At 43.6% G+C, this 21,954-nt stretch overlaps 1 protein-coding gene across 1 annotated transcript in view; it reads left to right on the top strand.

The window, feature by feature from the left end:
* COL3A1 (collagen type III alpha 1 chain) overlaps positions 1-2,923 on the top strand; it is a 106,567-nt gene extending 103,644 nt beyond the window's left edge. The window contains exon 51 of the mRNA XM_040439256.1: positions 1,936-2,923. Coding sequence (XP_040295190.1) covers positions 1,936-2,082 — 147 coding nt within the window. The 3' untranslated portion in view covers positions 2,083-2,923. The remainder of the gene's footprint in view (positions 1-1,935) is intronic.
* The last annotated feature ends 19,031 nt before the right edge of the window (positions 2,924-21,954 follow it).

Raw genomic sequence — 21,954 nt, 5'->3', positions numbered from 1 at the left:
AAAGAGACTACAAACTGGCCCCATATCTGGAGAAACTAGGGAACCCCAGAGACCGGAAAATCCTGAGCCGCTACAGACTGAGCGGCCACAGCCTGGCCGTCGAATAGAGCTACATGCCTAGAGAAAGCAGACTGTGCCAGCAGTGCCACCTGCAGGCAGTGGAGGATGAGGCCCACTTCCTGATATACTGTCCCAAATACTCATCAGTGAGGGACATCCACTTTAGTAGACCTAGGAGAGGAAGAGAACACTGTGGACATAGCAGCACAATACATCAGTGCCTGCCACAGACTGAGAGGAGCCTGATATGCCATGGACTCCAATACCCTGACCTGGGGTGTGCCTGCACCCCTTTCCCCCCTTTCATGATATGCCACGGACTCCTATACACCGACCCCGGGTGTGTCCCCATTTCTCAACCCCCTATTTTCTATATGCTTTGGCAATACTAATGTATAATTTTAGACCTGCTAATAAAGCTTTATTGATTGATTGATTGAAATAAAGATAGATATGAGATAGATAGATAGATAGATAGATAGATAAGAGATAGATAGATAGCTAGATAGATAAATAGATACATTGTTAGATAGATGGATAGATAAATAGAAAGATAGAAAGGTAGTAAGATAGATAGATAATAGATAGATAATAGATAGAAAGATAGAAAGACAGATAGAGTAGATAGATAGGTCGATATATAGACAGATTGATAGAAAGATAGATAGATAGATAGATAGATAATTAGATACATTTTTAGGATGATGGATAAATAGATATATAGAAAGATAAAATATTTATAGTGTTATTTTATTAAGCCGGATTATAGATAGATAATTGATAGATAAAAGATAGATAGTTATAAAAAATATAGTAGAACATGTCCTGACATGTCTGAACCTCTATTCATAGGCTAGGAAAGATAGACCGGTAGAAAGATAAATAGATAGATGTTTGATAGATAGCCACGTTATAGATAGATAGCTAGAGAGCTGTCTAGATAGTTAGCTATCATCCTCTCCATGTTTTTAGGGGTTGAAGGATCTGTAATGATACTCTGGACTGTTGCCTTGTGGGACCTTTGATGGGCGTGTTGTAGGCGGAGTGGACTGGGGTTATGGGCGGAAAATGGGGCGTTTTGGTGACAACATCAAAGGTCTTTTTTAGCTTTTAGGAAGATAGAAGGATCAATTAGCCGCTGCCAATATTTAGAATTAGCCACTGCTAATATTTATAATAGCTTAGTAAGAGGTTAATATAAGCTTAATACAAGCTTAATATCATTTTATTCTTAAACATATTAAACTTAATTAAATTACTGATGTGTTGGACTGCATCGTATACCTTGCAGGACCTTTGGCAACATCATCGAAGGTCATTTAGCTTTAGCAAAGCTAGACGGATCAAATAATTATTGCCAATATTAATAATAACTTAATAAGAGTTTAATATAAGCTTAATATCATTTTATTTTTAAACATATTAAACTTGATTAAATTACTGACGCTTTATCGGATCTAAAAGAATAAAAAGGGATTTGAATGGGGCGTTATTTTAGGAGTGGTTTGGGGTGGGATTGTGGGTGGGGTTATGGGTGGAGTGGGTGGGGTTATGGGCAGAAAAGGGGAGTGGTCACCTGTCACTTTGAGTTTGACGAGAACACCAGCTCCTTACTACTAATGATCAAGACCCCACATCAACTGCTAGAATTATCTATCATTATAGATATTTGTCTGTACTTGGGACCATCATTTCTATAAATATACATAGTGTGGGGCCTTGTAAAATTTTATGTGCAAAGTGTATGTAATATCTGCATAGTAACTTCAGTTATGTAATAATCACATATACATTTTTCTGGAGCATTTTAAAGCATCTAATTTAGTTAACAGTGTTTCAAACCCACTCTAACCTTATTCTTAAATTGCTTTACAGAAACACACAGGAGACTGGGATAAAACAGTTTTTGAGTACAGAACACGCAAGACTACAAGATTGCCTATTGTAGATATTGCGCCATTCGATATCGGAGGATCAGACCAAGAATTTGGTGTAGAAGTGGGACCAGTATGCTTCTTGTAAATTTAGGGTATTACATAATTTTAAACCACAGCAAACAATCAGCACTCCTTTTTGCCCCTATTATAATTGTGTCTCCAAAATAGTAATTTATCTTCCACACATTGTGGGAAAGGGCATCATCTGGTGTACAGACACTAAATATTTAGCAATTACACAAACTGCTTTGCTCTATTTTTTGTACAAAAAATCCTATTTTGAAGACATCTGAATGGTGCTAAAAAAGGTCAGAAAGAAGAAAAACACTGTTAAATGTGTGGCCTAACAAGCAATGATAAATAAATACATCAAAGTACACTCACCTTCTAACCAAGATGAAGTTCATAGTAAACAGAAAGAACTTCCACATTTCATCTACCTCATCATGGGCAGAATGTGGGGTGTGTTTGATGAGGCATGAGAATAAGATCAGCCTGTAAGACTCAGCTGAGTCAACACAGTACAGTTATCATCTGAAACAATTTGGCAGGCACAGATACTACTTTGTATTAGATGTATTGTTCAGAACTGATAAGTAAATTCAGTTTTGCTAGGTACTTTCCATATGTTTCTGTCGTTGTTAGCCAAGACCACTAAAATGAAAGGAAAGTTTGAATTTCATGGTGCTAAGTGCTATCATCAACTTTCCTCTCAGAAACTTTGTAAGTGAACATGGGGGACTAAAAAGTTTTACAATGCAGGAAAAATGTTTGTCTTCTGTTTAAAATCAATGCTGGCATTACTCAATTGTAGTTAGCATGATTTGCTGCAATAACTAGGACACAGTTGGCAGGCATTAATCATCTTTGTAAACTTTTTCATGGTTGTGTAAAGAGACACATAATAAAAAGATGTATGAAACTCATTCACCCTTGTTTTAGAGTTGTCTTTTTTGTAATCATATGCACAAATCAGGTAAAAGATTGATATAGATTGTAGGGATTTCCCAAATGGTAGCCTTCAGATAAATACACAGTAGCCTTTTAGTGGTGGAAATCAAAGTAATAAATGTCTTTTATTGTTGGCACACCACAATTCAACAGGCGGAAGTGATCAGCTTACTTCAGCTGACACTTAAAGAAAAACAGTTCAGTCTTGAATCTCAAAAATCACATAGAAAGTTTTAGGGCACAGTACCGTACTCCCCACGGAGTGGATGGGAACCTTGCTTTGTCCTTTGTCTCTCAGCAGAGACCCTCTGGTTTTCACTCGGCTCCAAAAACACACAGCTACACAGAGCTCAACCATCAGCCAGGTAATCACACCACTGACCCTGCCGGCTGACTTTTTGTAAGCCCATCAAAACCCGGCCTGGACCATGGGGAACAGCCAACCCTCCCTGCACTTTGGCTGCTCCCAGTAAGAGCCGGCCCGGATTAGCTTTTCACAGCTATGCTAACTATCAAAGTGTAAATCAGCAACTGCTGCGGACATTTACACTACTGGCTCCTACTTCACCGAGGCCAGGAACCTCGGTGACACATATCTTCCATCTATGATGGTCCCTTGTGCCTTTCTACATATCCCCCCCTCTGCCCAAAGCCGGGGGTCTGGGCAACTCCAGCAAACATGCACTGTACTCTGGATAGGGCATCCGCATTTCCTTGTAGCCTTCCCGGCCTATGCTCTACCGAAAACCTAAAGTCCTGTAGAGCTAGAAACCAATGGGTGACACGGGCATTCTTACCCTTTTTCTCTCTTAACCATTGCAGAGGGGCATGATCCGAGACCAGGAGATAGTATCGGATACAATCAAGGGCCCACTTAATGGCTAAGCATTCCCTTTCAATTATAGAGTAATTCCGCTCTGCCGGGGACAGTTTTCTGCTGAGGTAACACACGGGATGTTCCTCCTCATTTATGACTTGAGACATTACTGCCCCTATGCCTACTTCTGATGCATCTGTCTGAACAATAAAGTCCCGGGAGAAGTCAGGGGCTACCAAGATGGGCTGTCTACAGAGGTCGGACTTAAGTTTTTGGAAGGCCTCTTCAGCCTCCGGGGACCACTTGATCACAGCAGACTTCCCCCCTTTTGTAAGGTCGGTCAGGGGTACTGCTATTTCTGCAAACTTAGGAACAAATCTCCTGTAGTATCCCACAATACCGAGAAAGGCTTTGACCTGTTTCTTGGTAAGTGGGCGGGGCCATTTCTGGATAGCTTCCACTTTAGTTACTTGGGGTTTTATTATACCTCTTCCTACGATATATCCCAAGTATCGAGCCTCTTCCAACCCCATGGCACACTTACTTGGATTTATAGTGAACCCGGCCTTTCGTAGTGCATCTAGGATGCTCTGAACTTTACTGAGGTGACTCTCCCAATCTTGACTGAAGATCACTATATCATCCAAGTAAGCGGCCGTATATTCCCGATGTGGGCGTAAGATTTGGTCCATAGCTCTCTGGAAGGTGGCAGGGGCCCTTTGCAACCCAAACGGCATCCTAACGTACTGGAAGGACCCTTCCGGTGTAGCAAACGCAGTTTTTTCCCTAGCTTCTCTCGACAACAGAATTTGCCAGTATCCCTTTGTAAGATCCAGGGTCGTTATGTATCGAGCTGGCCCTAGTCTCTCAATGAGCTCATCCACCCGGGGCATGGGATAAGCATCTACTTTGGACACCTCGTTTAATTTTTGGTAGTCATTACAAAATCGCAATTCTCCATTGGGCTTCGGGACTAGCACTATGGGACTAGACCACCCACTTTTGGATTCCTCAATTACCCCCAGTTTTAACATTCTCTGGACCTCTTTGGAAACTATCTCCCTTCGGGCCTCAGGTATCCTGTATGGTTTTAAATTTACTCGCGCCTGAGGTTCTGTTAGAATTTCATGTTCCATGACCTTGGTTAAGCCAGGGGTTTCTGTAAACAAGTCCCTATTCTGCTGTAACAGGAGCCGGCATTGGTATTTTTGGGAAGGGGACAGGGTTTCGGCAATTTTTACATTGTCGATGGTGGCGTCTGGTTGGGTCAACAGACATGGGCTCTCAGGAGGGTCCCTATCCTTCCATGGTTTTAACAAGTTGATGTGGTAGATTTGATAGGGCTTTCTCCTACCTGGCTGATATACCCGGTAATTAACTTCGCCCACCCTCTCAGTTATCTCATAGGGCCCTTGCCACTTGGCCAGGAACTTGCTCTCCACTGTGGGGACTAAGACTAAAACACGGTCCCCAGGACTGAACTGTCTAAAACGGGCGGTCCTGTTGTATACGTTCGCTTGCGCCTCCTGTGCTTGGAGCATATGCTCTTTCACAATAGGTGTCATTTGAGCTATTCGCTCCTGCAATGTAGTCACATGTTCAATGACACTTTTGTAAGGCGTGACCTCACTCTCCCAGGTCTCCTTAGCAATATCCAACAGGCCTCGTGGATGCCTTCCATACAACAACTCAAAAGGCGAGAAACCTGCTGACACTTGGGGTACCTCTCTGATTGAGAACAGTAGATAAGGCAACAGGTAATCCCAATCTCTGCCATCTTTCTCAACCACTTTTTTCAACATGGCCTTCAAAGTTTTATTGAAGCGTTCCACCAGGCCATCTGTCTGTGGGTGGTACACTGAGGTACGCAACTGGTTAATTTTTAATACTTTACAGAGATCCTGCATGACCCTGGACATGAACGGGGTCCCCTAGTCAGTCAGGATCTCCTTGGGCAGCCCTGTTCTGGAGAAAATCTGAAACAGTTCTCTGGCTATAACTTTAGAGGTAGCTTTCCTCAAGGGCACCGCTTTAGGGTATCGGGTAGCATAATCCATTACCACTAATATATATTGGTGCCCCCTTGCGGATTTTACCACCCGGTACAACAAGTTTTCATTCATTGCAAAGTGAGGGTACCTTTCATCTGCCCCTGGCTCTTGAGGTGCCCCATTTACTACCCCCACATTGTTTAAGGCCCCTTTTAGAGTCTCATCTCGGAACTGAGCAGTCCCAAAGTTTCCCCGAGACACCTCTAAAGTCGGGGACCGTCTCCTCAAGGGCAGACTCTTCCTCATTCTCACCTACCATGGCCGAGAACGGAAAGTCAGGGACCATCTCAGGGTCAAGGAGCACGGGGCTGTCTGCAGCACCAGGGTGTTGCTGCGGTACTGCCTTGGCCCACAGGTCCCAGAACACAGGACAGTCTCGGCCAATGATCATCTCATGCATCAACCCCTGCACTACCCCTACCTGGTGGTATACCGTACACTCTTCTGTTTTTAAGGTCACCTGGGCTATTGAGTAGACCTTGGTATCACCATGAATGCAGGTGACTCCCAAGGTCTTCCCAGGAACCAACATGAGGAATACGGGCTGTTAGGAGCGTGACCAGGCTCCCCGAGTCCAGAAGTCCCTTTGTGGGGTTGCCATTCACATTAATTGTACAAAAAGGGAGTCCTCCCTCAACATTAGGAACCGCACTACACGCAAACAGTGAGGTTCGTCTCCCCACAGAACAGTCCATTTGTTCTGGGCTGATGGGACATTGGGCTGCCATATGTCCCAGGCCACGGCACCTCCAGCAGATGACCTCTCTTAAAGACGGTCGTGGCGTTGGTTCTGATAGACTCTTGGCCTCATAACGTCCACCCCGGGGGGGGTTTAGTCCCTTTTTCTGCACTTCAGTGTCAACCCATGCCTTCCAGTAGGGGGAGTTCAAGGATCCTGAGGCAGCCATGGTTGGCTCTACAGCATAGGGGGAGTTCAAGGATCCTGAGGCAGCCATGGTTGGCTCTACAGCATAGTACCTCTCTACCAAACCTATTAAGTCATCTGCAGTCTGCGGATTTCCTTGTGCAACCCAGCACTGTACCGGCTTAGAGAGAGCATGCAGGAATCGGTCCATTACGACCCGCTCCACCATTTTGGCTGGGGAACAGACATCCGGCTGTAGCCATTTTTGGACGAGGTGCAGTAGATCAAACATTTGGGATCTGGGAGGCTTGCCTCTCTGAAACCCCCACTGGTGCACCCTCTGAGCTCGGACGGTGATGGTTACCCCCAGACGTGCCAATATTTCTGCCTTCAGTCTGGAGTATTCCCGTGCATCCTGCAATGATAAGTCATAATACGCCTTCTGGGGTTCGCCTGAGAGGAAGGGGGCCAGCACCTCGGCCCATTGCTCATCTGGTAGTCTCTCCCGCTCAGCGACCCGCTCAAAGACGGTGAGGCAGATTGCACGTTTTTTATTCCGCCCACATTCTGTTCAGCCACATACCCCGTTGCAATTTGATCCGCCAGTAGGCGGTTTGTCTCCTGCTGATGGGCATTAGCCTGCCGTTGTTGCTCCAATGCCTGTTGCTGCTGTAGATTGCTCTGCACCATCTGCTTGATAAGATCCTCCATTTTCATTGATTCTTGTTGAAGCTCCGCTGCTGCTTTAACCCAGGACATCAATTGAAAAACTTCCTTTCAACAAAAAAAATCCATTCAGTAATTTAGGCTACTGGCCCTTTAAGAGTCCAACCAGAGGAAAAAAAAACTGCTTCTGACATTTAACTTGTTGCTGCTTCAAGCAATCCTGGGTGTGCCCGCATCCGACACCAATTGTAGGGATTTCCCAAATGGTAGCCTTCAGATAAATACACAGTAGCCTTTTAGTGGTGGAAATCAAAGTAATAAATGTCTTTTATTGTTGGCACACCACAATTCAACAGGCAGAAGTGATCAGCTTACTTCAGCTGACACTTAAAGAAAAACAGTTCAGTCTTGAATCTCAAAAATCACATAGAAAGTTTTAGGGCACAGTACCGTACTCCCCACGGAGTGGATGGGAACCTTGCTTTGTCCTTTGTCTCTCAGCAGAGACCCTCTGGTTTTCACTCGGCTCCAAAAACACACAGCTACACAGAGCTCCACCATCAGCCAGGTAATCACACCACTGACCCTGCTGGCTGACTTTTTTGTAAGCCCGTCAAAACCCGGCCTGGACCATGGGGAACAGCCAACCCTCCCTGCACTTTGGCTGCTCCCAGTAAGAGCCGGCCCGGATTAGCTTTTCACAGCTATGCTAACTATCAAAGTGTCCATCAGCAACTGCTGTGGACATTTACACTACTGGCTCCTACTTCACCGAGGCCAGGAACCTCGGTGACACATATCTTCCATCTATGATGGTCCCTTGTGCCTTTCTACAAGATTAATTTTTGCACAGTTAAAAAACAAAAACAATAAATATTCTAATTACCTTAAAGGAACATTTCAGCAGATCCAGTGAAATAGTATAGGAAGGGAAAGTACACTATTAAAAAAATACTTTTACTCAATGTCAGATTAAATATGAAGAATATGTATAAATGGATCTCCACCAAATAAATATACACGTCAATGTGCTTCATTGCATTGTAAGGAGAATGCACAATGCCCCGTTTATCCTATCATAAGTAACCATTCATTAAATAGGCTATTCCCTACAAGTAGCATAAGGCAGGTTTATTGGGCTGAGAAGAGCTGCCCAAAATACTGACATAGAAACCTCATTTTGCACTTCCAAAGGTATCCCCACTATAAAGGCGTATTCTTTAATCTGTTTCATAAATAACCCCCTTAAAGACCCTGCCATTTTTCACCACCTTAAGGACCAGGAAATAGAAATTTGACATGTGTCACTTTATGACGCAATAAATTTGAAGCACTTTTACTTATTCAAGCCATTCTGAGAATGTTTTCTCGTGACACATTGTACTTTATGATAGTTGTAAATTTATAGTTCACCTTTATTTATAATTTTTTTTAAAATAAAATTTGCAATTTTGAAGCAGACAGTGATACCTCATAAAATAGCTATTACTTTGCATTTCCCATATGTCTACATTATGTTTTCAGCATTTTGTAAATGTCATTTTATTTTTTGGAAGGCTTGGAATTATAGAAGCAATTTTTATTGTTTTAAAACTATTTTTATTTATTTTCATCAAAAAGTAATAACATAGAAATCTACATTGTTACAATCTCTTGGAAGCATAAACTTAACCTGAGCGTAAGTTATATGAGGGCAATTGCAGATACAAAGAAATGACAATTTTTAAAACCAAGTTTCCAATACCCACTTTTTTTAAGGACCAGTTCAGTTACTTTGTGGGGGCTTATATAGTAGAAACCACCCACAAATTACCCAATTTTAGAAACTAAACCCTCCAGTTATTTAAAACTGGTTTTACAAACCTTGTTAACCCTTTAGGCGTTCGTCAAGAAATAAAGGAAAATAGAGATAAAAGGGTTAAAAGCCAAGGAAAACTCTATATTTATTACCCTGATTCTGCAGTTTATAGAAACACCCCATATGTGGGCGTAAACTGCTATACCACAGAATGGCGCAGAAAGGAAAGAGCAAAACATGGATTTTGGAGAGCAGATTTCATCAGGATAATTTCAAGTTTGAAAGCCCCTGATAAACCCCTATATTAGAAAATCCCAAAAAAAGTATTAGAACTGATGTGATAGACCAGTGGCCCCCAAAACCACATATTGAAGCGGGGTGTTATCTAAGAATATACTACTCAAATCGTGTATTTGGGTGCTGCAGAAATGTATCCGCTTTCACTGCGTTACCTCTGCTACACACAATGAGAAAATTTAAAGGAAAACATTTTTTTTATAACTGGTGTAATTATAGACCAGTGGCCCCCAAAACGACATATTGAAGCGGGGTGTTATCTAAGAATTTACTTTTCAATTAGTGTATTTTGGTACTGCAGAAATTTAGCCACTTTCACTGCGTTACCTCTGCTACACACAGTAATAAAATTTGAAGAAAAACATTTTTTATAACTGGTGTGATTATAGACCAGTGGCCCCCAAAACCACATATTGAAGCGGGGTGTTATTTAAGAATATACAGGGTGGGCCATTTATATGGATACACCTTAATAAAATGGGAATGGTTGGTAATATTAACTTCCTGTTTGTGGAACATTAGTATATGTGAGGGGGGCAACTTTTCAAGATGGGTGGTGACCATGGCGGCCATTTTGAAGTCAGCCATTTTGAATCCAACTTTTGTTTTTTCAATAGGAAGAGGGTCATGTGACACATCAAACCTATTGGGAATTTCACACGAAAAACAATGGTGTGCTTGGTTTTAATGTAACTTTATTCTTTCATGAGTTATTTGCAAGTTTCTCTTTGTTTACAGCCATTGACATGTCGCCGAGGTTAACACGTGAGGAGCGGATAGAAATTGTGTTGATGTCTGGTGAACGCAGTAACCGGGTCATTGCAGCAGATTTCAATGCAAGACACCCTACGAGACCACCCATCTCCCATGCTACAGTTAGCAAACTGCTTGCTAAGTTTCGTGAAACTGGTTCAGTGTTGGATTTGCCAAAATGTGGACGCATGAAATCTGTCTCTAATGAAGAAACATCAGTGGCTGTCCTAGCTTCATTCAGCAAGAGCCCACAGCTTAGCACTCGCCGCATGTCACTGGAGAGTGGCATTAGTCGAACATCCCTTCGGCGGATATTAGCTACTCAGAAATGGCACCCTTACAAACTCCAGCTACTGCAGCATCTCAACAAGGATAACCCAGATCGGCGCACTGAATTTGCAGAATGGGCAAAACAAAAATTGGAACAGGACCCTCAGTTTACGCAGAAGATTTTGTTCAGTGATGAGGCAAACTTTTATGTGAATGGTGAAGTTAACAAACAAAACCACCGCTATTGGTCTGACACTAACTCACATTGGATAGATCCCTCCAAGACTGTTGGAACAAAAAAATTGATGGTATGGTGTGGTATATGGGGTACAAAGATAGTGGGGCCATTCTTCATCAATGGAAACCTCAAGGCCACTGGATATGCGAAATTGCTACATGATGATGTGTTTCCCTCATTATGCACTGAAGCTGGCACGTTCCCTGAGTTTTTCCAGCAAGATGGTGCACCACCACATTATGGGTGTCAGGTCCGAGCATTCCTAGATGAACAGTTTCCTGGAAAGTGGATTGGTCGTCGTGGGCCAGTTGAATAGCCCCCAAGGTCTCCTGATCTGACCCCCTTAGACTTTTATCTTTGGGGTCATTTGAAGGCAATTGTCTATGCTGTGAAGATACGAGATGTGCAGCACCTGAAACTACGGATACTGGAAGCCTGCGCTAGCATTTCTCCTGCGGTGTTGCTATCAGTGTGTGAAGAGTGGGAGAAGAGGGTTGCATTGACAATCCAACACAATGGGCAGCACATTGAACACATTTTATAAGTGATCAGAAACTTGTAAATAACTCATGAAAGAATAAAGTTGCGTTAAAACCAAGCACACCATTGTTTTTCTTGTGAAATTCCCAATAAGTTTGATGTCACATGACCCTCTTCCTATTGAAAAAAACTAAAGTTGGATTCAAAATGGCCGACTTCAAAATGGCCGCCATGGTCACCACCCATCTTGAAAAGTTTCCCCCCTCACATATACTAATGTGCCACAAACAGGAAGTTAATATCACCAACCATTCCCATTTTATTAAGGTGTATCCATATAAATGGCCTACCCAGTACTACTCAAATAGTGTATTTGGGTACTGCAGAAATGTATCCGCTTTCACTGCGTTACCTCTGCTACACACAGTGAGAAAAATTAAAGGAAAACATTTTTTATAACTGGTGTGATTATAGACCAGTGGCCCCCAAAACCACATATTGAAGCGGGGTGTTATCTAAGAATATACTATTCAAATAGTGTATTTGGGTGCTGCAGAAATTTATCCGCTTTCACTGCATTACCTCTGCTACACACAATGAGAACATTTTAAGGAAAACATTTTTTTTTATAACTAGTGTAATTATAGACCAGTGGCCCCCAAAACGACATATTGAAGCGGGGTGTCATATAAGAATATACTTTTCAAATAGTGTATTTGGGTACTGCAGAAATGTATCCGCTTTCACTGCGTTACCTCTGCTACACACAGTGAGAAAAATTAAAGGAAAACATTTTTTATAACTGGTGTGATTATAGACCAGTGGCCCCCAAAACCACATATTGAACCGGGATGTTATCTAAGAACATACTACTCAAATAGTGTATTTGGGTGCTTCAGAAATTTAACCGCTTTCACTGCATTACCTCTGCTACACACAGTGAGAAAATTTAAAAGAAAACATATTTATAACTAGTGTGAAAGACCAGTGGCCCCCAAAACAACATATTGAAGCAGGGTGTTATCTAAGATTACACTACTGAAGAAATTTCGCCGCTTTCACTGTGTTACCTCTGCCAGTGATAAAATTTAAAATATTTTTTTTTTAAAAACTGGTGTGATTATAGACCAGTTACCACCAAAACGACATATTGAAGCAGGGTATTATATACCTTCTTACACATACACTGCGCTTCTCTAGAAACTTTTGTCAACAGGTCATTTAAAAAATGACAGGCAGAGGAAGAGGCAGGCCCTTCCGCAGGGGTGGTAGGGGTAGGGCAGAAGCACCAGGCCGGAGCCAAAGTGGTAAGTTTCAGAAGCTGCGTTCAATTACGTCAAAGGACGCACCAGACTTGGTTGAGTGGCTCACTCAGCCTTCCACTTCTGTTCCCTCCTCATCCTCTCTATCTGCACCCTCTTCACTCTCTGCTGTGTGCACCCCCAAAGACACCACCACCAACACCACCACCAACATATACCCTCCGCTTGATTCACAGGAATTATTTTCCGATCCATCACAAGACATTTCCGATGCGCAGCCATTCTTGGCATCGGATCAGGAAGAGGAGGTAGCAATGGCCGCCACTCAGCAGTCTGGCGACAGTACCCAGATCAGCCAAGGAGGTTGGTCCCTGCTGTTGCTGCCTACTCCAAGAACTCTAACGTTAGTGGTGGGGAAGGTGACGTTGATGATGACGTGTCTATGGACGTAACGTAGGTGCTCACAAGAGAGGAAGCGGAGGGGAGTTCAGAGGGAGAGATGGACCAGCAGATAGGGAGGAGAAGCAGTCCTAACTTACATTGAACTGGAGGGACAAACCAGACTGCTAATGTATAAGGAGCGAGCCATCAACCATGTATGGTCACTTCTTGCGCTCCGCAGTGTGGTCTTTTTTTTAATGTGTCAGCTGCTGACAATAGTGTTGCCATCTGCAGCCTTTGCAGTCAACGCATAAGTCGCGGTAAGCCCAACACCCACCTAGGGATGACCGCCTTAAGAAGGCTCCTGGCCTCACATCACCGAGCCCAGTGGGAGCAACACCGTCAGAACCCACAAAGCCACGCTCCAGGTTCTCACCATCCAGGCTCTTCTCCTTCTCCTTCTCCTCTCTCCTCACAATTGTCCTCCACTCCACCTTCCATCATGCCGTCCTCACGTTTGTTAGGAAAAAGGCAGGTTTCCGTGACCCAAATGTTCGAGCGTAAAAAAATGATGACGTCGAATAACCCTCTTGCCCAACGGTTGACCGCTGGCTTGTCGGAACTGATAGCCCGCCAACCACTGCCATATAAACTTGTGGACACGGAGGCCTTTCAAAAATTTGTGGCCATTGGAACACCACAATGGAAGGTCCCAGGAAGGAAATATTTCTCGCAGAAGGGCATCCCAGAGCTATATGGCCACGTTCAGCGGCAAGTGAATGTATCTCTGGCACACAGTGTCTGTGTCAAGATACATCTGACCACAGACACGTGGTCTAGCAAACACGGGCAGGGAAGGTATATAACTTTCACTGCCCACTGGGTGAACCTTCTGACGGCCGTCAAGCATGTAACCCGTGGCACCGGGTTGCATGCAGGCCTGCCTCTTCTTCTCCTCCTCCTACTCCATCCTCCCTCTCCTCCTCGGCTGACTCCTCCTTTTCCGCTGCTACCGTCTCTTCCGCTGCACCGCCCAAGATCCCCAGAACCTATTCGACATGCCAGCTGAGACGTTGCCATGCTGTGCTGCGTCTGCTGTGCCTGGAAGCCAAGAGCCACACCGGTCCTGCACTGCTTTCAGCTTTGCGTTCACAGGCAGATCAGTGGCTAACACCGCTCAATTTGACAGTTGGTAAAGTGGTGTGCGACAACAGTGCCAATTCTACTGAGCACGATGAAGCAGGGCAAAATGACACACATGGAAAAATGTACCATACATGGCACACGTTCTGAACTTGGTCATGCAGCGATTCGTTGTCAAATACCCCGGGGTCCAGGACGTCATGCGGCAGGCCAGAAAAATCTCGGGCCATTTCAGAAGATCTTACACGTCCATGGCTCGCCTTGCTGACATCCAGCGGCGACTCAACCTGCCCGTCAGACGTCTTATTTGTGACTGCCCGACATGATGGAACTCAACCTTGTATATGCTCGATAGGCTGCTCCAGCAGAAATGTGCAGTTATTGACTACCTGTACGAACTCTGCGGCAGGACAGGTTCTGGGAGCTTGTTTTTTTTCACCACGCCAGTGGCTGCTCATGCGCGAGGCATGCAGACTTCTGCCGCCATTTGATGAGATCACCAACTGGTCAGTCGCAGCCAGGGCGCCATCAGTGACATCCAGGGTCGGTGCCACCATTAGGCAAACTAGGCGTTCGCCTAGGGCGCCGGCCTGCTGGGGCTGCAGCCCTGGGCGAGCAGCTCTTGAGCCACCCCCAGCACCGTTACAGTGGGGCCAGGAGGTGGAGGTTGCTTCTTAAATATGGCAGAGCAGTGAGTGTATGAGTGAGTGAGTGTATGTCTGTCAGTAAATGTATGTGTGTCTGTCATTGAGTGTCTGTGTGTGTATGTCAGTGAGTGAGTGTATGTCAGTGAGTTTGGATGTCTATCGGTCAGTGTCTGTGTGTTTGTCAGTGAGTGTGTGTATGTTTGTCAGTGAGTGTCTGTGTGAGTTTATATGTGTGTGTTTGTCTGCCAGTGAGTGAGTGTCTGTCAGTGAGTTTCTGTGTGTGTGTGTGTTTCAGTGGGTAGGTGTATGACTGTCAGTGAGTGTCTGTCAGTGAGTGAGTGTGTGTGTCTGTCAATCAGTGTCTGAATGAGTGTATGTCTGTCTGTCAGTGAGTGTATGTGTGTCTGTCAGTGAGTATGTCTGTCAGTGAGTTTCTGTGTACGTCATTCAGTGAGTGTCTAGGTGCATGGCTGTCTGTCAGTGTGTGTCTGTCTGTCATTGAGTGAGTGACATGAGGGGGCGGCAAAATGGATCTTTGCCTAGGGCGGCAAAAATCCTTGCACCGGCCCTGGTGACATTGTACCTTTTGCCTTCTTTCTGGAGCGTGCATTGCGTCGTGTCATAGATCAAGCCATCGAGGAGCAGGAGCAGGAAGATGAGGAAGTCGCAATGCTGGATGATTTTTCAGCGAGGGCTACTCCATCTGAGACAAGTCAACAACAGGAGTCTGAAGAGGAGTCAGAGGAGGATAGTGCCTGGGAGGAGGAGGAGCAATAGGAGCATGCTTTAAACCTTTCTGGGATCCCTGGTGTTGTCCGTGGATGGGGGGGAGGAGAATGAGGACGACATTATCCTGGATGAGGATCAGGAGCCAGGCCACTACACCACTTCAGGTTTAGAGAAAAAGGGGGCCTTCATGCTCCAGTGTTTTAAGAGGGACCCCCGTATAAAAAGCATCAAGGGCAAGGACCAGTACTGGGTGGCAACGTACTTAGACCTCCGGTACAAACAAAAAATGTTACCACCATCACAGAGGGCTGTCAGAATGCAGCACTTCCATGCCTTGCTTAGAGAAATGCTGCATTCTGCTTTTCTGGGCGCTGGCAGAGGAATTTCCACTCACAGAGAAACAGTTGCGGCTACCACTCCAACTGCGCCTGCAAGAAGAGGGCGGTTTGAAGATGTGTTGGTCACTTCTGATATGATAACATTCTTTCAGTCCTCCGGATCCAGCCTCAGGGAACTTCTAGACCGGCAGGTGTCCGACTACATCGGTTTAACCGATTTGGACGCTCTGAGAAGTGATGAACCCCTGGACTACTGGGTGGGCAGGCTTGACCTCTGGCCAAAGCTTGCACAATTTGCAATGGAACTGTTGGCTTGCCCCTCGTCAAGTGTCCTGTCCGAAAGGACGTTCAGCGCAGCAGGGGGGACTGATAAGCGCACTCGCTTAGCTCACGACAGTGTTGACTACCTCACATTTCTAAAAATGAATGAGGCATGGATCTTGGAGGAATTCAACACATGTGACTGGTAGACCAGGTTTGATTCAAATTCATCATGACAGCCCATATCCGCCACCACCCATAACAATTTATAGTCCCTGTCTTCGGTAAATACAGCGGCATAAAAGGCCTTTTATGTTCGTTAAGTGCCTAATTTTTGGGGCCTGTAAAGGCTGACACTTACTTCATTATCCTGTGAATGCCTAATGTAACACCAGCCACAAAATACAACTGTATTTGCTGTCAGGTGAACGCCCGTCGGCAAATTTTTGGGGCCTGTAAAGGCCGACACTTACTTCAGTATCCTGTGAATGCCTAATGTAACACCAGCCACAGAATACAAATGTATTTGCTGTCAGGTGAACGCCTTCTCGGCTAATTTTTGGGGCCTGTAAAGGCCGACACTTACTTCTGTATTCTGTGAATGCCTAATGTAACACCAGCCACAGAATACAAATGTAATTGCTGTCAGGTGAACGCCTGTCGGCTAATTTTTGGGGCCTGTAAAGGCCGACACTTACTTCTGTATCCTGTGAATGCCTAATGTACCACCAGCCACAGAATACAAATGTATTTGCTGTCAGGTGAACGCCTTCTCGGCTAATTTTTGGGGCCTATAAAGGCCGACACTTACTTCTGTATCCTGTGAATGCCTAATGTAACACCAGCAAACAGAATACAAATGTATTTGCTGTTTGGTGAACACCTGTCGGCTAATTTTTGGGGCCTGTAAAGGCCGACACTTACTTCAGTTTCCTGTGAATGCCTAATGTAACACCAGCCACAGAATACAAATGTATTTGCTGTCAGGTGAACGCCTTCTCGGCTAATTTTTGGGGCCTGTAAAGGCCGACACTTACTTCTGTATCCTGTGAATGCCTAATGTAACACCAGCAACAGAATACAAATGTATTTGCTGTCAGGTGAACGCCTGTCGGCTAATTTTTGGGGCCTGTAAAGGCCGACACTTACTTCTGTATCCTGTGAATGCCTAATGTAACACCAGCAACAGAATACAAATGTATTTGCTGTCAGGTGAACGCCTTCTCGGCTAATTTTTGGGGCCTGTAAAGGCCGACACTTACTTCTGTATCCTGTGAATGCCTAATGTAACACCAGCCACAGAATACAAATGTATTTGCTGTTTGGTGAATGCCTGTCGGCTAATTTTTGGGGCCTGTAAAGGCCGACACTTACTTCTGTATCCTGTGAATGCCTAATGTAACACCATCCACAGAATACAAATGTATTTGCTGTCAGGTGAACGCCTTCTCGGCTAATTTTTGGGGCCTGTAAAGGCCGACACTTACTTCTGTATCCTGTGAATGCCTAATGTAACACCAGCAACAGAATACAAATGTATTTGCTGTCAGGTGAACGCCTGTCGGCTAATTTTTGGGGCCTGTAAAGGCCGACACTTACTTCTGTATCCTGTGAATGCCTAATGTAACACCAGCAACAGAATACAAATGTATTTGCTGTCAGGTGAACGCCTTCTCGGCTAATTTTTGGGGCCTGTAAAGGCCGACACTTACTTCTGTATCCTGTGAATGCCTAATGTAACACCAGCAACAGAATACAAATGTATTTGCTGTCAGGTGAACGCCTGTCGGCTAATTTTTGGGGCCTGTAAAGGCCGACACTTACTTCTGTATCCTGTGAATGCCTAATTTTTTATACTGGAATTGAAAATCAATCTCTTCTCAATTGTGGAACGGATAAAATCAACGTTCCTCTCAATTGTGGAACGGATGCGGAAACATTTTACAGACGTGTGAATGGACCCTATATGTGTTTGACATGTATTTACCGACTGCTGTCAGTTCTGGCTGATTTAGGCTGATCTATTACACTAAAACCGAGCAATATAAAAAAAAAAAAAATGCACGTTATAACTGTATAAACTATTTATATAACTTATTAGAAAAAAATAATAATTATGGCAACTTTTCCAAAAGGAGGATCATCTCCTGCACCCCCTCCATGGTCTGGCGTTGCCTCACCTCCATGGCCTTCAAGCACTCTTGAATGGCCCGCATATCCTGGCGGTGCTTCCTTTGCATTTTGGCCAATTTTGCCTTCAATGTCTTCATTCCTGTTTGAAAAAATAATATGAACATTATTTGCAACTCTTATTAAACCTTTAAACCTTTATTTTGTGGTGTATCTGATTTTATGATTGCTTGCTATTACACCTTTTTGTGATAAAATTTGTCCAAAAAATTGACTTTTTGGAGAGTTTTAAATTTTAGTTTAAAAAGGTGTCCACCTGAAGGGTTATTTGGTATGATATTTTAAGATAGCTGGTTGTTACAGATGCGGCCAGACCGAATTTTTTTTGTTATTTCTATTTTACACAATAAAAGCATTGTTGAACCAAAAACAATTCTTGTTTTACTGTCTCCATAGTTTGAGAGCCATATTATTGTTTTTATTTGGCTATTATCTAATAGTAGGGTCTCATTTTTTGCAGAATGAACTGACTGATTATTACTATTTTGGGGGGCATATGCCTTTTTGATAGCTTGGTGTTGCACTTTTAGTGATGTTAGGTTGAATAAATGAATATTTTCTTTAAATTTTTTCTTTTTTTTTTATGTTTAAAGTGTTCACCGGAGGGGTTAGATCATCGGATATTTTTATAGAGACGGTCAATATGTACACCGCGGTACAAAATATGTCTGTTTGTCTATTGTTTAACTTTAAAAAAATTTTTTTTATTGAAAGTCTTTATACATATTAACGATTTAAATCTCAATACGTTAGTGATATTTATGATCTTTATATAGTTTATTAGTTAGTGATATTTTAGTACAGTATCATTTTATTTTATTTATTAGTTATTGATAGTTCTATTAAGTTTAATATTATTTATTTGTTAAGTTAATGGTTTTAATGTAGAATAAAGAGTTATTGTCCAGTGTTCTTTTTTTATTACTATAGTGTATGTTGTCGCCTCAATGTTGGCCCTTTTAATATTTATGTACATGTTATGGATACATAATCATAATGCTATGTGCGCATATTTACCCTCCTGGCGGGGGCTGGTGATCACCTCCTCTTCCTCCGAGTCCTGGGATGGGGTGGTGCTGGAGGGTACAGCACTTTCCACCTCCTTCACTTCTCCCAAATCTGGTGGGGGTTGCTCAATAGGCTGGGAGGATCCGGCCTCCTCCTCCTCTTCCGCCTCTACCTCCACTACCTCCACCAATTGCCTTCTCCGAATGGAGGGAATAGGAACTTCTTTGATCACAGAATGTTCAGATTTTAGATAAACAACTCCAAAATCTTAAGAACATTTGATATAAAGAAACTCCAATATGGAGGGATCTATATATAATTGTGGTGGCTGCCAGCTTTATGACGCATAACTCAATAAAAAATTAACAGTATGAAAAAAGACATCCCCTCCACAGTGTCTTGACGGAACAATAGGGCATGAGGAGACCCATGTAATGGGATTATTTCCTCAGTGTATCGTAGGATGATCTACTTCTCTACACCAGAGTCATCTACTTCTTAATCCCATCCCTAACACAATAGAACAAAGGGAAAAATAAACCAACACATTTATTAGGAGTCTCAGAGCAGAGTTAACCCTTATTGCGTTTATGAATTCACACCATGTTACTTTAATGGGGAATACGAAAGATGTGGGCTATAAACTCAACCAAAAATTCATGGTTTATAGTTCCCTCTAAACCAAATAGGTCACCCCACTCTGACCTATTTGGTTTAGAGGGAACTATAAACCCATAGTCCTGGGTCCATAGCCCATAGGAAGGAGGCTAGGCCTCAGGCTTCTACTGTAGACACAGTGATGGTTCAGTCCATACATTGTGTGGCACAAAGCCAACATATCACATCACCCAAAGAACACCATCCCCACAGCGAAACATGGTGGTGGCAGCATCATGCTGTGGGGATGTTTTTCAGCAGCCGAGACTGGTAAACTGGTCAGAGCTGAGGGAAAGATGGACAGGGATATTATTGAGAAAAACCTGTACCACTCTGTGTGTGATCTGAGGCCAGGACGGAGGTTCACCTTCCAGCAGGACAATGACCCCAAAAACACTGCTACAGCAACACTTGAGTGGTTTAAGGGGAAACATGTAAATGTGTTGGAATGGCCTAGTCAAAGCCCAGATCTCAATCCAATAGAAAATCTGTGGTCAGACTTAAAGATTGCTGTTCACAAGCGCAAACCATCAGTATTGCAAGGAGGAATGGGCAAAAACACCTGTGGTAAGATGTGGCAACTGCTCAGAGAGACTTATCCAAAGCGACTTGGAGCTGTGATTGCCACAAAAGATATTGAGTATTAGGTACTAAGTATTGACTTTAGGGGGGGTGAATAGTTATGCATACTGACCTTATCTGTTATTTTGTCCTATTAGTTGTATCATTTACAATTAACCAATTTAAAAGAAGGTCTAACTTGTGGGCATGTTCTACAAATTACATGATGGAAATCCTCAAACAATCTATGTTAATTCCAGGGTGTGAGTCAACAAAAAAAAGAACAAAGTCAAGGGGGGTGAATACTTTTGCTTAGCACTGTATACATTACAGAGTGTTGGCAAAACATACAAAAGTTATTTATGTATGTACCTGGGCATTTTTCGTCCCAGATTCTTTTAATGAAGCGTGGCAGTCTTCGCTTCATGTCTGACAATTTCTTTATAATTGCCGGACGGCGGTGTTTGCGACCCATTTGGCGCCACATTTCATAGGCCAACTCCCGCACTATCCTCTGTTACTCGGCGTGGGACCGGGTGCGGTCGTAGCCCCGACCCAACATCCACTGCAAGAGAAAAATACAAGCATATAATCCCAATTTTTAACAATAATAGTATTGAAAATAATTTACTCAAGTAAACAGCTAAAAGTATTTAATGCTTTGAGGTGGAAATATTAGATTTAGGCCGCATGCATCCCGGGGAGACGAACCAGCTGTACACCCCTTACCGTACTGTCACTTCATTAGACAGGTACATCTCTGCTTAGTTGGACAGTATCTGATAGCTCAGACCCCACCCACATACAGTCGCAATACAATCCCATCTTCAAACCGTAACAGTAAGGCCGAATGCACACGGGCGTGTTTTTTCTAAACTACGGACCGTACAAACCCGTTCTGCCGTCCTGCAGAGTGGACAAGCGCACGGCGTCATTGGTTGCTATGACGACGTGCGCTTCCAGGCCACCACCGGTGTACTGTGATACACTTGTATGATTTATACAAGTGTATTACTGTACAGCGGTGGCGGCAAGAAGCGCACAGCATCATAGCGAGTTAGCATTAGCAACCAATGATGCCGTGCGCTCGGCCACCCTGCAGGGTAACCTAACATAGTGGGTGTAATATCACAGGAATACTTAGTGCAAAAATCAATAATATCTAGTGAGACCTTATAAAATGTGAAGTTTGGTGCACTTAAGAAAAATTGGAATGGCAGAAGGTCGCACTGGCGATTTTTTTATAACACTCTTTCTGCATATAAAGCGATTGTTCAGACATGCAGGTGAAATGTAATCAAATACACTACTTTAATGTAAGATTACTTACAGTCACCAGGAGTTCTTCCTCTTCCTCGTTGAACTTCTCTCCAACCATCGCATCCATCTAATTGCTAGTCGGTGTAAACCAGTTGCTGTAGGCCACGCCTTCAGAATGCATGTGCTCTTGCGATGAATATTTTGCCGAAATACTTCTGGTATGTCAGCGTCTATGTTGTGGGACTATGTGTGCGCATTTACTAAGTATTTTGTGGCTGCAAATATGAACTGGAGGTTTCTCATGTTCGCATGACATTAAAATGAATGGGACCGG

Source organism: Bufo bufo, chromosome 7, assembly GCF_905171765.1.
Source record: "Bufo bufo chromosome 7, aBufBuf1.1, whole genome shotgun sequence".
Classification (NCBI taxonomy): domain Eukaryota; kingdom Metazoa; phylum Chordata; class Amphibia; order Anura; family Bufonidae; genus Bufo; species Bufo bufo.
Note: the sequence above shows the minus strand (reverse complement) of the source record. Positions and strands in the feature narration are given on the sequence as shown.